Below are 17,143 nucleotides of genomic sequence, written 5' to 3' on the forward strand. Positions count from 1 at the left end.
TTGAGGCTAGTTTTGAATCCCAACATATTTTCTATCTTTGAGAATGTTCAACATGTACTAGAGAAGAATAGATAATCTGGTGTTCTGGGAAGAAAGGTTCCATAAATGTTGATTATATCCATTTAGTCTAATGTGTCATTTAAGGCCGATATTTCCTTATCAATTTTTTTTTTTTTTGAATGAGCTATCTGAAGCTGTCAATGAGGTTTTTAGGTCCCCTACCATAATATGTTCTTGTCAGTTTCTCTTTAGTTCTGTTAGTAGTGGCTTTTTATGTTTGGTGCTCCCTGATTGGGTGCATATATATTGATGTGTTATGCCGTCCTGATGTATTGTCCTCTTGACAAACGTTTGGCTAGACTCACTATGGAAAAAAGAGAAAAAACTTGAATAAAAAAATCAGAAATAAAAGAGAAGTTAAGATGGATACCACAGAAATACAAAGGGTCATACAAGAATATTATAAAGACTATATGCCACCAAATTCAATAACTTAGAAAAAATGGACAAGTTCTTAGAAATGCATAACCTCCCCAGACTGAATCACGAAGAACTGAAAAATCTAAATAGACTTATCAATAGTAAGGCAATTGAAACAATCATCAAAAATCTTTTCAAAAGTAAAAGTCCAGGGCCCGACAACTTCACTAATGAATTCTACCAAACATAAAAAGATGTAATACCTACCTTTCTCAAACTCTTTCAAAAATTAAAGATGAGGGAATACTTCCTAATTCATTTAATGAGGCCAACCTTATTCTGATACCAAAACCTGGTAAGGATAACACAAACAAAATAAAAGAAAACTACAGACGAATATCTCTGATGAATACAGATGAAAAATTCTAAACGAAATATTAGAAAGTTGAATACAACAATACATTAAAAAGACAATACATCACCATCAAGTAGGGTTCATTCCACAGGTGCAAAGATGGTGCAACATATACAAATTGATTAATGTGATATATCACATAAACAAAATAAAGGATAAAAAGCATATGATCATATCAATAGATGCAGAGAAAGCATTTGAGATAGACATCCATTTATGATTAAAGTTCAATAAAATATATATAAAAAAGAAAGTATCCTAACATAACAAAAGTCATATATAATCAACTCTCAGCTAATATCATACTCAATGGTGAAAAACTGAAAGCTTTTCCTTTAAGATCAGGAATAAGACAAGGATGCTCACTCTCCCCACTGTTATTCAACAGAGCACTGGAAGTTCCAGCCAGAGCAATCAGGCAAAAGAAAGAAATAAAGGCATCTAAAAAGTCAAATTGTCTCTTTTTGCAGATGGCATGATTCTTTATACAGAAAACCCTAAAGACTAACCTGGAAAACAATTAGAAACAATAAACAAATACAGTAAAGTTTCAGGATACAAAAGCAATGTACAAAAATCCATTGCATTCCTTTATATGTACAATAAAATTTCAAAAAAAGAAATGAGAAAATTACTTTGCAATTGTAAAAAAAAGAATAAAACACCTAGGAATAAACTTACCAAAGCATGTGAAGGACCTATTCACTGAAAACTACAAGATATTATAAAAATAATTTGAAAAACACAAAAGAAATGGAAAAATAGTCCATGTTCATGGACTGGAAGAATAAACATAGTTAAAATGGTCACATTACCCAAAGCAACATACAGATTTAATGCAATCCACATCAAAATCCCAATGGTATTTTTTAAAGAAATAGAACAACAACAACAACAACAACAACAACAACAAATCAATAGATTTTCAAGGAACCACAAAAGACCCTGAATAGCCAAATTATACTACAAAGAGACAATAACAAAAACGGCTTGAAATTGGCAGAAAAACAGACACATTGACCAATAGAACAGAACCGAGAGCCCCCAAATAAATCCACGTATATATGGGAAAATAATTTTTGACAAAGGAACCAAAAATAGACAATGGAAAAAATAAAGCCTCTTCAACAAATAGTGCTGGAAAAATTTGAAAGCCATATGCAAAGGAAAAAAAATGAAACTAGACCGCTATTTTTTACCATACACAAAAATTAACTCAAAATGAATCAAAGACCTAAATATAAGACCCGAAATAATAAAATACATAGATGAAAACATAGGTACTAGACGTATGAGCCTTGGTCTTAAAGAGAATTTTATGAATTTGACCTCAAAGGCAACAGAAGTAAAAGCAAAATTAAATGAATGCAATTATATCAAACTTAAAGGCTTCCGCACAGAAAAAGAAACCATCAACAAAACAAAAAGGCAACCAACCAAACGGGAGAAGATATTTACAAACAACACCTCTGATAAGGGGTTAATATCCAAAATATATAAAAAAACTTATACAACTTAACAACAACAAAAAAGAAAAAACAAAGCACCCAATTAAAAAATGGGCAGAGGACATGAACGGACACTGCTCCCAAAGAGACATACAAATACATGTATGGCCAAGAAATACATGAAAAGATGCTCAAATTTGCTAGCTATTAGGGAAATGCAAATCAAAACCACAATGAGATACCATCTCACACCTGTTAGGATGACAATAATCAACAGGACAAGTAAGAACAAGTGTTAGAGAGGTTGTGGAGAAAAGGGAACCTTCATAGACTGCTGGTGGGAATGTAAATTGGTACAGACACTATGGGAAACGGTATGGAGGGAGGTTCCTCAAAGAATTAAGAAAAGAATTACCATATGACTCAGCAATTTCTCTCCTGGGTATCTACTCCCAAAATTTGAAAATATTTATTTGTAAAGATATATGTACTCCTATATTCATAGCGGCATTATTCATGATGGCCAAGACGTGGAAACAACTGAAACGTCCTTCAATAGATGTTTGAATAAAGAAGATGTGGTACTTTTATATACAATGGAATATTGCTCATCCATAATCAAAAAATGAAATACTGTCATTTGTGACAACATGAGTGGATCTTGAGAGTATCATGCTAAGAGAAATAAGTCAGGTGGAAAAGTCAAGAACCATATGATTTCACTCATATATGGGATATAAAACTGAAAGCAACAAATGGACAAACAAAAGAAACAAATAAACAAATAAAAACTCATAGACACAGAACAGTATGGTGGTTACCAGAGAAAAAGCGGGTGGGGGAAGTAGAAAAGGGTAATAAAGGAGATTTGACTTTGGGTGGTGAACACACAATGGAACTAGACCGCTATACAGATGATGTATTATAGAATTGTACACTTGAAGCCTATGTAATTTTATTTACCAATGTCACTACAATAAATATAAGAAAACAAACAAACACATTCTTGCATTCACTGTAGCTGGTCACACTAGTAAAACCTAAACAGTAAATATCCCTGTACCAAAAGCATAGAGTGCATGGCTGAGATCAAAGGCTGGTGATTATTGAATACTTTGGCCCCTGGTTCCACACCTAGTACTACCATCAGCAATTTCAGTGTTTACAATAATAACTTCAACTGATCCTCCCTCCTCTGATGACTTTCACTACTCCTACTCTTCTCAAACAACCCACTCCCAAAGCCTCAACAATGGCTTCCAATTGCTCTTAATATTGTCATTACTTTGGTATGTTCCATCTCTAAAATCTTCAAATTCAAAAACTTACTTTGACCATAAATTCTCTCGATTCCAGCTCACTATTAACCTTCTTACTTCATATACTTCTCATCTTCAATTTCATTTAGACTTCCAGTCTCCAAATCTGTTGGCAGATTTCTAACTTTTCTAAATTTTCTAACTCTTTAAGAACCTAGCTTAGACCATATGTCCTATCATTGTTTTCTTTTGTTGTTATACTTGAATTTTTTACTCTTTATCTTTGATCCTTTATTACTTTCTTTATCAGACATTTATCTTCTTTACTGGGATACCTAGCTACTCTGTGTTCCTGGAATACTTACTCAACAACTCAGACTACAGTAGCTATAATTTCTTGGTCTCTAACCACATTTAGTTCCTCAGAATTTTCCTTCAACCTTTCAACACTTCCCTAGTTAGCTCCCTCTGGATACCAAACAAGACCAGAAAAAAAATGATTTTTAAAGTGATGATTTATTATCTTAAGAATGTCAATCCTGTAAACCTCACATCCCCTGAAAAGCCTTCCTTAATTACTTCCTGAAGATTAGACTAGATCAGATACCCCTTTTATCTCACAGCTCAACTCACTCAACTTTGCCTTCTTAGCACTGAGCATTACCATAATTAAGAAAGGCATGGGTAATTCATTGTTTCCTATCTGTTTTTCCCACTAGAATTTCAGCTCTAAGAGGAAAAGAATCCCTATTGTCTTGACCTCTGTTGTGTCTCCAGAAGCCAGCACAAAGTCTTACTCCTTAACTCATCCTAGTAACCAATTCGGCATAAAATCTGAATAACTACTCCAGGTGTGTTCTATAATATCTGTCAATTCCTGTGGCTCAAACCTCTTTTCTTCTATGTCACAAGTGTTACATAATACATATCCCCTGGTTTATGAGCAAATCTGAGTGTACTATCCAGACTTTGCACGTATCTCGTCCTCTCAAGAAAGCCCACTGGAATCAAGTGAATTAGAGGGACATAAAGCATATATATATCTTTATGGGTTATTTATAATTTAAAAACTATATATGGATCGGAGTTAGTAGGGAGGGTAAGGGAAATAGGGCAGAGAAGTGTCAGGGGACAATACAACTGTTTCCAAGAGAAAGGTTCTGAGGTAGGACGTAACTGAACTGAACGAAGGTCACAAAGGCTGCACCATAGAATGGGAAAAAATAGGTGAAGTGGGTAGAGGGCCTCATAGGCTGTATTAAGTAATCTAGATTTGTTTTTCCTATAACAAATAGGAAACCACAGAGGGTTTTTTTAAATCAGGGGTCAGCTTATTTTTTTAAAATGGTTTCATTTTAATTTTTAAATTTCTAATTTCAGTAGGCTTTCTTAAGAAAACTATTTTTAAATAATTATATGAGAAATGGCTTCCTATTTCTACTTCAAATTCAGTTCTCTTAAGACTAATATCTGGAAAGAATACTATTACATACCCTGTTTCCTCTGGAAATGCAGAGGTGGTGCTTCCATCGATCTGACAGGGGTCCTGAGAAGGAGAGTCAGAATCTTTTCTATCTTGATTTATAGCAATATTGGTTATTCGATGTTGTTGCAAGTCCCACTTTCGAGCTACATTGTTAATTGTTAACCTTTTCTTCTCCTGTGAAAAAGTTCATTGTGACAAGAATTACATAATGCAATCTTTGTAGGAGGAGAGCATATCCAAGGAGCATATTGTTTGTACTACTTATCACACTTTAAAAGGAGTCTATTCCTTAAAAGTAGCTACCAAAATTGTATTCTAAAACAAATTACAAGTGGTCTTTATTTACCCTGTGTATCCAAACATCCCAATAATAGACTATCATCCTTAAGGAAAAAAATATATACAAACAATAATTACTCCCATTGGAGATGAGAAAATTTACTATCTGATAGTTTAACAGAAATTTATATACTTGAGTGTTATCTGAAATTTTAATTTGACATAAATGTACATAGCTTTGTGTTGAAACATAGCAAGAAAAAAAATAATTAATTTTACTACCCAATAATTAGGACTAATATGGTGGAATAATCTAGGCAAAAAGGAAAGGAGAGGGAGTGATCAATGTTCCAAGCTTCATAGTGTAAATCACAATGTCCGAAAATTAATAATTACGCACAGACTACAAAAAGAAATTGTATTCGGTTTCTAGGTAACTAGTATCATCCTAGGTGAATAAGAAAGAAGTTAATTTACTACATGTGACGGATGCCTTAACTGTAGTGGTTCTCAAACTTTAGAGTGCCTCAAAGTTCATGGAGAGCTTATTAAAATACTAATTGCTAGCTCTCCCCCCCCATTATGATTTAATGTTTGAAGTGGGACTCAAGAATTTGCATTTCTAGCTCCCAGGTGTTGCTAATGGACCGCACTTTGAGAACCACTGATTAGGGCACTGGGGCTCCATTATCTCATAGAAACCTGTGGAGGAAACAGATCTAGACTACAGAAAGAAGCTGTGCCAGGTTGAAATGTTTCTATTCAACTTACATAAATGATGGGGGGAAACAGCATTATTCTGGTAAAGTCTCTATTATCAAGAGTTAACATTTTAAAATGGCATGTCAGTTAGACCAGAAATCTAAAAATAGACACTTTACCTTTCCTCTTTATTAAGAGCACAGTCACCTAATGAAAAATCACTGTGTGATACTGACCCCTCTTCACCTGCTCCCTCTGGAGCCACTGTAGACTGTTAGGAAGGGTCTTTCCCATCCTTTCAGTCCACACGTACGTGTAGAATAACTATTTTTAGTTCCACCTCTTTGCCTATACTTGGTCATCTAAAAAATTTTAGCATGTAGGAATGGCACTGGATAGTAATAAAAAATGATAACAAAGTGTAATTAAAAGTAAACTTTTTAAAAGTTCTATTTCTGTTTTTAAAGATGTTTTTACCATGTTTTTTATGGCTTGGTATTTCAAATTTGTCTAGGTAGTTAAATGGGTTATACTTAATATGTACATACTTCTGGGATTTTTTGATATTTTCCGGATGTCCTTATCCAAAGCAAGTAGGAATCTGTTATTTCACTGTACAATTTTTTCCCTCAAATCTATCATACAAAGGCATCTTACCTTAATGAGTTCTATGTCAATTATTTGCAGACGGCTGGTAAACCCAACTCTTAGCCTAAGCAATGCTGTTATTTTCCCTTGCTACCAAGGCTGCTTTAAGGAGGGAGAGGCAGTGAGTTAATGGAGGATGCCTGTCATTCTGGCTCCATGCATTTGTATTTCTGGTTGACTGGAGGTTGGTGGAAAGAAATAATCTTAATAAGATAGATAGAGCAGGGCTTAGAGAAAAGACACAAAATATATTTACACCACTATGTGTTTTAACAAATTTATAATAAGATACTCTGAAAGTATAAACACTGTCTCATATACCCATCCCAAAGTTAATGCATCCTTTACTTGGGTTATTAAAATCAGATCAACACCAAGTTGATGAAGAAAATGAATATTTTTACTGGGTCCAAGAAAAGGGATGACATATTTTTAAGTGGGAGTGCAGCCTTGGGTCAGGTGGGAATCACTGGCTGGCTAGGACGGCACATAAGGGCTTTAGATATTTGTGGAGTGAGCAAAAGAAAGGCTAGAGATTCTGCAAGGCAGAAATGGGGGTACCCCCCAAGTTTATGTTTAATGATCATGGATGCCTTTGGCATATTAGTTACAATCATGTTTCTACAGCTAGATGGCAATGAACTGCCAAGTCTGTGTTAAAGTGACAATTATTTTAGAAGGTGCCAAATTTCAGCTCTGCCATTTGAGACTATTCTTCACAGTTCAAGTAATATCACACCACTACATCTTATAGCTATCGCTTCCATTCATTTTTCAGCTTACAAAGAAAAAAAAGGCAGAAGATATGTGTTTATGCACTCTTCCTGTCCCTCCACAACCACTCACCCCATTTTCTTAATGAGCAATAATGCGCTGTCATGTGAAACAATCCCCAGCAAATGCAGAGGGTCTTTGGTATCATGACTCTGATTCTGAGCTAGTGCTAAAACCCAGGTCCCCTGATTTACCATGCTTTACCACTTATTTAAAAATTTAAAAGCTAAGTAACCCTCATAATTAGAGTTCTATTTAGTGACTTCAAGGAAACATTAGCTATTTTTGAAGTTTTCATAAAAAATTTCTAAACATTAAAAAAAAAGTTTGCTAAAAATTTAATAGAACATTTCTAAAAATGATGATGGTAACAAACAGCTAAATCGAGTGTATAACAAACCATTTTAAGTCCAAAGGAGGCCAGTGCGGTTTGCTGCCTGTACTAGGCTCTACTTCCACGAGTAGCCTTAGAGCTAAATCATCCATGGAGTTTCTTTGCTTATTCTTCCTTCCCATGCTCCAGGGCCCATATAAGTGTTCTTTAGGTCTTTAGTCTATTTATTTATTTAGTTAGTTAGTTCATTTATTTATTCACTCACTTATGTATTTGACAGCAGCAGTGGCATGATAGGCAATACTACTTTTTCTAAATAAACCATTCAGACAGTTTGCCAATAGTATTGTCTGACAATGATAAATCTTGCTCCTATTTATTTAAAAATATATTATTACAGCTATATTTCCTATAAACCAAGTTTTTGGCCAACACTTATGAATATGCAAGCATAAAAGAGATTAAAACCCTATTGGCTAAATCAATAAAAAAGTAGAGTTGTCCAGACAGGGGGTTTAGGAACATCTAATTAATAAGATGAGAAAAAACATAAAAGTTAGGGAGGTGTCAGGATTAGAAATAACAGCAGGTGGAAAAATTATAGTGTAGTGAGTAACAGTTGCTTTTGAAGTAGAAGTCCTGCGCTGAGATGGCTTGGGACCAAGTTGTTTTTCTTTTTTGTTATTTAAGAGTAGTTTTCACTGAGTAAAACACATAGATTCATGTGTATTCTTTGATCAGTTTCCACAAATGCATATACCTGTATCACCCCTACTCCTATTAAGATATACAACATTTCCATCACCACAGTAATAAGTGCCTTTGTTTTCCAAGTTTATTATACATAATTTTTTTATCCCTACGAGACATTTTTGAAATTCAAAATGCCATTTTAATTTTAAAAAGAAAAGCACCTACATAAGACAAGTATAACGATCATCAGGATGATATCCTTAGTTTTAGGTTGAACATAGAATAAAGCATAACACAACCTATAAACTTTAAGCTGTTTTGATTTATTATATTTCATAATGTTAATATATTTTAAAAGAAAACTTTACTTAAGGAAAGAAATATCTAATATATTAAATCACTTGAAACCAGTTTAAAACAAATTTTAATTCCTAAGTTTCTCAAAATCTTAACCACCTCTGTATCAGAGAAGCTAACAAAGTTTTAAAATATAAAAAGCTATTATTAAAAAAAAACATAGTAGAGCTCATTAAAATATATCAGTAAAGATGACAGTCACTAACAGTGGTTTCCAAAATGAAGTGCACATGCCACAAGGGTAAGTGGTAATGTGCTAGTATGGAAAACAAATTATAGTTTCTGTTATATTTTTTGATCTCCTTCTTTTAAAATTTCTAGCTTTTGTATGTGTTTTACAACATGCATTATATTTCAAAAGTAGAAGTTTATAGGTAGTAAATTATAAAAGTTTTAGGAATGTCTGTTTATAAAATAACATTCTACTGATAGAAATGAAAATTTTACAAAGTTTGGAAACCACTTTTCTAGCTAACTAGCTAGCCTCAGTGTATGTGAGTATGAGTACACAAACATGCTTAATTACCTTAAGCAAAGATTGCTTATGACTTTCCCTCTTCTTTTCTTCCTCTTTTTTGGCTACAACAGATGCCATACGCCTTTCTTCTTCCTAAAAGAAACATTTAAAAAATATACTATTAAGTATTCAGACATTTTTTAATGCTAAATATCTTTGGTTCTGCAAGTCTCATTTTCTTTGTGAGAGGCATACTACTTAGCTAATAGAAAATATACCCTTAAAAAAAAGTTAGTATGTTCCTCTTTATTTCCTTCTGCCTTACTAATTCTAAAAAATTGTGCCTTCTTAACTCTGCTTCCAACTCTGGATGTGAGGTAAATCTAGCTAATGCAAGAGAAAATACAACGAGAAGAGAAGAAAAAAAAGGTGAGCAGGCTTATACAATTTTTTCTTAGTATACCATTCACAATAGTTCTACATAAAAAAAAGTTAAACCCTCTATTATGAAGGTAAAAACATCGAAATGATAGTTCCAACAATTTTGATTTAATTTACGGTTGCATATCACAGCTTTTTAAATGATAAAATAAGAGTGGAAGACTTTTAAAACTTACAACTGATATTAATGAATTAACCTCCATTAATGTCATTAATTTACTTTGTTTTTAAATTGATTTGGACAGTCTAATTTCTTAACTTCTAAAAACTATGAAATGACATTACAGTTTAAAAAATTTAAAAAAGTCATAATTGCAACACTGTAACTCATATTATTTCTGTTTCGCGTTATAATATTCAGTATGAGCAAATTTTTAAAAGTTGCAATCTGTGGAGCTGGGAAAAAATTGTGTAGATGTTAGAGGCTTTGTTCATTCCTTTAGTGACCAAATCAAAGTTGTGATAGAAACACAGAACAAACAGCAAGCAAAGTCACCTGGGATCTAGATGCACTACAACTAGGGAGAGAAATAATTAATCAACCTGCAACGTAGAAGAAGGTAGGAGGGGCGAAGATGTGAGGCAGCCCAGTCCCCAGTGGCTGAGTGGGACAGAGGCTATGGCAGCAGCAGCCGGTAACTGCAGATGCCTCTTAAAGGGGCCCTGTCCCGAGTGGACTTTTGTGGCGACAGACTTGCTCACTCTGAGCACCAGTGCCTGGTAGGCTCCACGGGGGGTGCCAGGGTCTCACAGGGGGACACTGAGTTATTGGAGCGAGGGCCAGATGCAAGGCTCTCTCCAGGCAGAAGTGCTGGCGGTATCCATTGTTTCTCTGTTGAGCACTCCCCACGCCCATTGTGTAGACTCAGCACTGCCATAGCTGAGACGTCATCAAACTGGATAACAGAGGTCACTGCGCTCAGAGGATTCCCTGAAACTCCACCTCCTTCAACTTGTGGCCCCACCCAAGCCACATCTGGTTGTGTCCTTGGCAAATCCAGTGTGCCTTGCCGTGCAGAGTCAAGACTCACACTGGTGGCAGCTGGCCTCGGCTACTCGTGAGGCCCCTTGAGGCAACTATAAGCACAGCATCTGTGGATTGCTTGCTGAATCTTAACAGGTGGCCCTGGAGCGGCACAGGCTAGAGATAACTTTGGCCTGCAGCTGAACGCCTCCCAGGACTGTCCCACTGGACACCTACTTCACAAATCTGCACTGATAAGACCGGGAGACTTAGGTGCTTTGTTTAGTACATAGAAACAGGCACAGAAAGGCAGCCAAAATGGGAAGACAAAGAAGCAGAAACCATTTGAGAAAACAGAACAGAGATCCAGGAATAATGGAGTCAAGCAATCTAACAGATGCAGTATTCAAAACACTGGTTATAAAGATGCTCAATGAACGTAGGGGAAGTGTAGATGAACTCAGTGAATACTTTAACAAAGAGATAGAAAACATAAAAATGGAAATGAAAATTATAAAAGGGAACCAGTCAGAAATGAAGAATACATTATCTGAGATGAAGAGTGATATTACAGGGAATCGACAGAGTGGATAAAGAAGAGGATTGAACCACCGATATAAAGGATGGGGAAGCCAAGGACAACTAACCAGAATGGTGAAAAAAAAAGGAACCAAGACTATAATAATAATTTAAGGAGCCTATGGGACACAATTAAATGTAAAAATATCTGTATCATAGGGGTACTTAAAGAAAAACAAGAAGTTGAAGAGCTATTGGAAGAAATAATGCTGAAAAACTCCCCTAACCTGGTGAAAGAATAGACATACAACTCTAGGAAGCTCAGAGTGTCCCAAAAAAGAGGAACCCAAAGAGGCCCACACCAAGACACATTAAAATTAAAATGCCAAAGGTTAAAGACAAAGAGAGAATCTTAAAAGCAGCAAGAGAAAAGCAGTTAGTTACATACAAGGAAGTACCCATAAGATTGGCAGGTGATTTCTCAAAAGAAACTATGTGGGACAGAAGGGCTTGGCACATAATATTCGATGTGATGAAAACCCAAGATCTACAACCAAGAATACTTTATCCAGCAAAGCTATCATTTACAGTTGAAGGGCAGAAAAAGAGCTTCCCAGACAAAAATAAGCTAAAGGAATTTATCAACACCAAGCCTGTATTACAGTAAATATTGTAGGGTTTTCTTTAAGAAGAAAGAACATGTATCAAAAACAAGAATAAAAAATGGTAATAACTACATTCCTATCAACAAGTACCTCAAATGGAAAAGAATTAAGTGTTCCAACCAAAAGACAGGGTGGCTGAATAGATAAGAAAACAAGACCCCTACATATGCTGCCTACGAGACACTCACTTTAGATTAAAAGACGCACATAGACTAAAAGGAAGGGGATGAAAAAAGATATTGCCTTTATGATTCTTGAAGGCATTTGGCTGAATGAAATAAGTCGGATAGAGAAAGACAAATACCACATGATTTCATGTACATGTGGAATCTGAAGAACAAAATAAACAACGATAAAAGCAGAAATAAACTCATAGATACAGAGAATATTTGGAGGGCTACTAGATGGGAGGGGATTGAGGTCGACGGTGAAAAAGGGCAAAGAGATTAAGAAGTACAAATGGATAGTTATAAAATAGACATGGAGATATAAAGTGTAGCATAAGGAAAATAGTTAATAATTTTGTAATAAACGTGTAAGTAGGAAGAGGGGTACTAGATTTAGTGAGGTGACCACTTAGTGAGTTATATAGACCTCTAATCACTATGCTGTACAACTGAAACTAATATATTATTGTATGTCAACTATAATTGACAGAAACCTCATTGAATTATGCAACGTAAATATGAGCAACTAATTATCTATTATATTTCAATATAGCTGGGGGACAAGAAGTTGCAGTCTATATACACAATCTTGGTCATGCTTTTTTCCCCTCTAAAGATTGTCAAATTTTAATAAAGTAAATTATAACCATGTAACTTTTAATTTTTATTATCAGAAGTTTTGTAGGCATTTAAGAAGATGACACAATTTGAGAAAATAATTTCTTCATAAAAGACATTGAAATGAAAAATCACAAAAACTGAAATAAAAAATTCAGTGGAGGGAGGTTGAAGAGCACATTTTACACAACCGAAGAGAGAAGTAGTCAAGTGAAAAATAGGTCAGCTAATTTCCCTATATATTTTCCTAGCACCCTATACTTTTCCATCATAGCACTACACTAAACCTGTTTCATTTGAATTATCTCTGGTACTATCTCTCCCCTCACCCAGGCCGAATAGCTCTCCCCTCACTCAGGCCGAACAAGGTATAGACCATGTGAGCTCCTGGCACATAATAGATACCCAATAAATATATATTTAAGAAATGAATTATTGAAAACACATCTTTATGTATTTGTTCAATTATTACCTAAAACTGTAAATGCTAAATCAAGTAATAAACATATTTCTAGGACTTTTGATATGTTTGTAAATTGCCCTCCATAAATGTAGTATTAATTTATACTTTTACCAACAGTAGACATTTTCTTTAAAGCATGATTAACAGTCATAAGAGCTCTTCATCAAATATTCCTGTGTCTTTTCACATCCAGGCTACATTGTGAGATAGTACTAACTCCCTGAAGTTAGATGTGGCCATGTGACTTACTTTGGCCAATGCCACATGAACAAAAGTGACATGTATTTGCTTCTGGGTGGAAGCTTTCAAAGACAATGTATGATGTAACCATTTTTCTCCCACACCTCTGCTTTAGAATCTGCAAAGCTCCAAATGGTGGGTACTTTGAAGTTCTTGGTCTTGGAATGAGGACAATACAGAGCAAAGTTCCAGACCACATACTATGAGCAGACAGGTAGTGCAGACATAAAATAAACGTTGTTATTTTAATTCACTGAGGGTAGAGAAGTCATTACTGCAGAATAGCCTGGCCCATCTTGATCAGTATATCAGTTGTATTACAAGTAAGGTCAAAGAGGCCATGAAAATGTATTCTAGAGGGCGAGCCATTATAAATGCTTCTGAAAACAAAAAAAGACCTAGAGTAAAGAAGTACATTAAAAATGCACAATGAGAAACTATCAGAGTTAAAAAGGAACCTAGAAATGCATCTTCTGGAAGACTCTAATTTTAGAAATGAATGTTCTCAGAAGTTTGGTAATTTATACAAGGTCACACAGGTAGTGACAAAGCTAGGATCAGGACCAGAAGTCATGTCTTGTAAAAAATGGAATTTGTATTATTTTTTTATAATAAGGATATATTTAAATGTATTTTATTTATTTTAGAGAGATGAAAAAGTTCAGGTTAAAATTCAGTAATAATGTGCCATGTGATTTAGTTGTTTAAAAGGAAACAAATTTAATGTGATTTTTGGTGAATTTAAACTGTCTTTTACAACATGGAAAATAATTATTCTTAATGTTTAAAGGCTGAATAGAGGTAACAAGGAGAAATAAAGTAAATAAGAAATTTAGAATCTTGAGTCTTAGCTTCACAAAATAACTGGATTAATAATCACATTAAATTATTTTGTTCAGTAAATATTTAGTTGGTACCTATTAAATACAACCTATTTCAGAACAAACTTTAAAAAGAGCAAATTATATTGATGTTCAATTGTTAACTCATCTATAAAATGTGAACTAGAAACAGATTGGTTATTTAATGAGCCAATTTCAAACAGTACTGGAAACTGTAGGGAACACGTACTGCACATATTTAAGAGGTGATTCCATCAGATTTTCTAAAAGAATTTGAGCTTCTATTAAAGGCAGTAGGACTTTAAAAGGAAAGCTAAACCTAGGAAAACTGGATATACGCCAAATCAATTCAAATATCGAGTGTTTTAAAGAATTTATACATCTGACAACTATATTTCAGCCCAAATAATTATAGAGTAACTAAACTTAGAAACAAAAATAAATCTCTAATTTTAAAAATAACCTATAAATCTATTGGTAAGAAGGAAAAATTGCGATATTCTGACATCTTTATGATAATAGTCCAATTTCTTGGATAAAAGCAATATATTCTATGTGGCAAAAAAAAGAAGAGAGCTATCTGTGACTAAAAAAAAAAAAAAAAAAAAAAAAAAACTCTACTTTTTTCCATACCTCAGTTTGTCATGAAGATTTAATATAAAAATGATTTCAAATTAATTAAGAAATGCAGTAATTTAATAGGTGTTTGACAACCTAGATTATACTCTGTTAGCAGATTATAAAGGCTCTAAAACAATGCATATATTATATGAGAAGTTTTGCTCCAAAATAAATAAAATGCTCTTAATATAGGCAGCAATTTATTATGTGGAATTTAAAAAGTAGATGGCAACATGGGTTTTTAACCATATACTTTAGAACAGACAGTTATAAAAGACACTGTTTTCTTTGACTACATCAAGTATTAAAACAGATTTTAAGATCAGTTTTTGTCTAGAAGAGATGATGCCTGTTTTTCATTCAAATAATCTTGCTTACAGAGAAAAATGATTTTTCTAGGGTCATAGTTAATGTCAGAGTAAACATCAGAAGCTCTCTAACCTGACTTCCATTGGCCCAGGGATATTAACTGTGAAATACCAGTGGGGGGGAAAAGCCAGAACAAGCTAGGTTATGCTGTCATAGCAACTTCAAAACTTACACTGGCTTACAATAAACAGAAGTTTATTTCTTGATCATGCAAAACACACTGGAACTGCCCTCTATGCAGAGGTTAAGTGTTCCTGGGTGCTGTTATCTGATGGCATCTTCAACTCAATATATGCTTCCACGATGACTGCTTCATGGGCGAAAAACATGGAAAATCGCACATTGGCTTTTAAATGCTTCTTCCTGGAAATTATGTATATTACTTCTACTCACATTTCTATGGCCAAAGCAAGTTTTATGACCACATCTAACTCCAAGGAGAAAGGAAATACCATCTCTCCACAGATCAAAACGAGGAGGATGACCAGAACATGTTGGCAAGCATTAGGAATCTCTACCACACTGTCATAAGTGACAGGGAAACTCATTTCCATCTCCGATAGGCTGGTCTAGTTTTTGGAGAGCAAATTATAAACAAGTTCATATTAAGCCAACTAAATGTAAGTTTGAGGTAAAAACTTCAGACATCGTGCCTATTTCAGAATTGTGAGCATATTCTGAATTCCCTGCATTCACAAAATACTGCCTTTAGAAATAAAAGGAGAAAATTCTTCCTCCCAGAGTTTTTTATAAAATGGTCCTTGTTCTAGCCCCTCAAAATGTGTCTTTTCTCTTACTGGACAGTTGTGAAAATATCTGAAGACCTGCAATATCTCCCTCGTGTCTTCTCCTTTGTCAGTGAATCATGCCAGGTTCACTGGAAACACTCCAGTTTGTTGTCAGCCCTCTAAAACTAATAATTTAGGTGTAATTTGACTAATAAAGAAAAAAAAATAGAGACTATTTTCTCCATTTTCCTGGTTTCTCTATTTCAATATTGTTTTAAGCCATATTAATTTCTAACAATCACACCTCACGATTAACTCAATTCCAGTTCGTTCCAATTCCAAGGCTAGCTACTCTTTTCACACATGTCGCTAAGTTTCTTGTCACCCATGGCCCTGCATGTGGGCTGAGAATTGCTTTGTTGTTGCTTTGGAGTAAGGCCCAGAATTTTCATTTTATCTATTATTTTGATCTTGTTAAATTCTGCTTATTTTTTGAGACTATCGGTCAACAAACTTTTTCTGTAAGGGGCCAGGTAGTCAATATTTTAGGCTTTGTGAGAAACATGAGCTCTCTATTGGATATTCTTTGTTTTTATTTTTAAACAACACTTTAAAATATAAAAACCATTCTTAGCTTGAGAGCTCTACAAAAACAGGATGCAGGATTGATTTGGCCCACAGGCTCTAGTTTGTTAAACTTGATCTAGATTATTGAGCTACTTTTGGATTCTGATTTAATCAACCAATATATCAGGATCTCTAACTTCTCCAAGTTTCTGGCATTCAGATACTTTATCAGAATAACTTAAGTACTGTCATCTAGTCATGAAACAAAAATGCTGAATAGAATGAGCACAAGGAAAAAGCCTCATGGCATGCCCGTACAGACTTCTCTACAGGCTGGTATTAATCAATTACCTCATCCTTTGTAGGTACACCTGAATCACAAATTCATTTAAGCACGTCATCATACAATTTATTTGAAGTGATCTCATAAAAGACTTTGGCAAATACTTTGTTTACATTCCAGAACACTATCTATCCATAACACTTTCTGAGCGGGGCTATCTAAAATAGAGAAGTAATTTTGTCTAGTGTAAATTATTTTTAGTGAACTAGTGCTGCCTCCTAGTGATCAATTCCTTAAGTAATCACAACCCATCTTTTAATAATCCAATTTAGTTTTCTTTCATAATCAACATCAAGTTTATTGTCACAATTTATGAAATTTATA

General features: G+C 34.4%; 1 protein-coding gene across 6 annotated transcripts in view; it reads right to left on the reverse strand.

The window, feature by feature from the left end:
* Nucleotides 1–17,143, reverse strand: part of LRRC49 (leucine rich repeat containing 49) — a 128,495-nt gene that overhangs the window by 27,295 nt on the left and 84,057 nt on the right. For all 6 annotated transcript variants that reach the window (XM_016126942.2, XM_016126944.2, XM_016126943.2 and 3 more), the window contains 2 exons: nt 9,342–9,425; nt 5,036–5,202 (listed from right to left, as the gene is read on the reverse strand). In XM_016126942.2, the coding sequence (XP_015982428.1) occupies nt 5,036–5,202; nt 9,342–9,425 (251 nt within the window). The remainder of the gene's footprint in view (nt 1–5,035; nt 5,203–9,341; nt 9,426–17,143) is intronic.

Source organism: Rousettus aegyptiacus, unplaced genomic scaffold (assembly GCF_014176215.1).
Source record: "Rousettus aegyptiacus isolate mRouAeg1 unplaced genomic scaffold, mRouAeg1.p scaffold_m13_p_3, whole genome shotgun sequence".
Classification (NCBI taxonomy): Eukaryota; Metazoa; Chordata; class Mammalia; order Chiroptera; family Pteropodidae; genus Rousettus; species Rousettus aegyptiacus.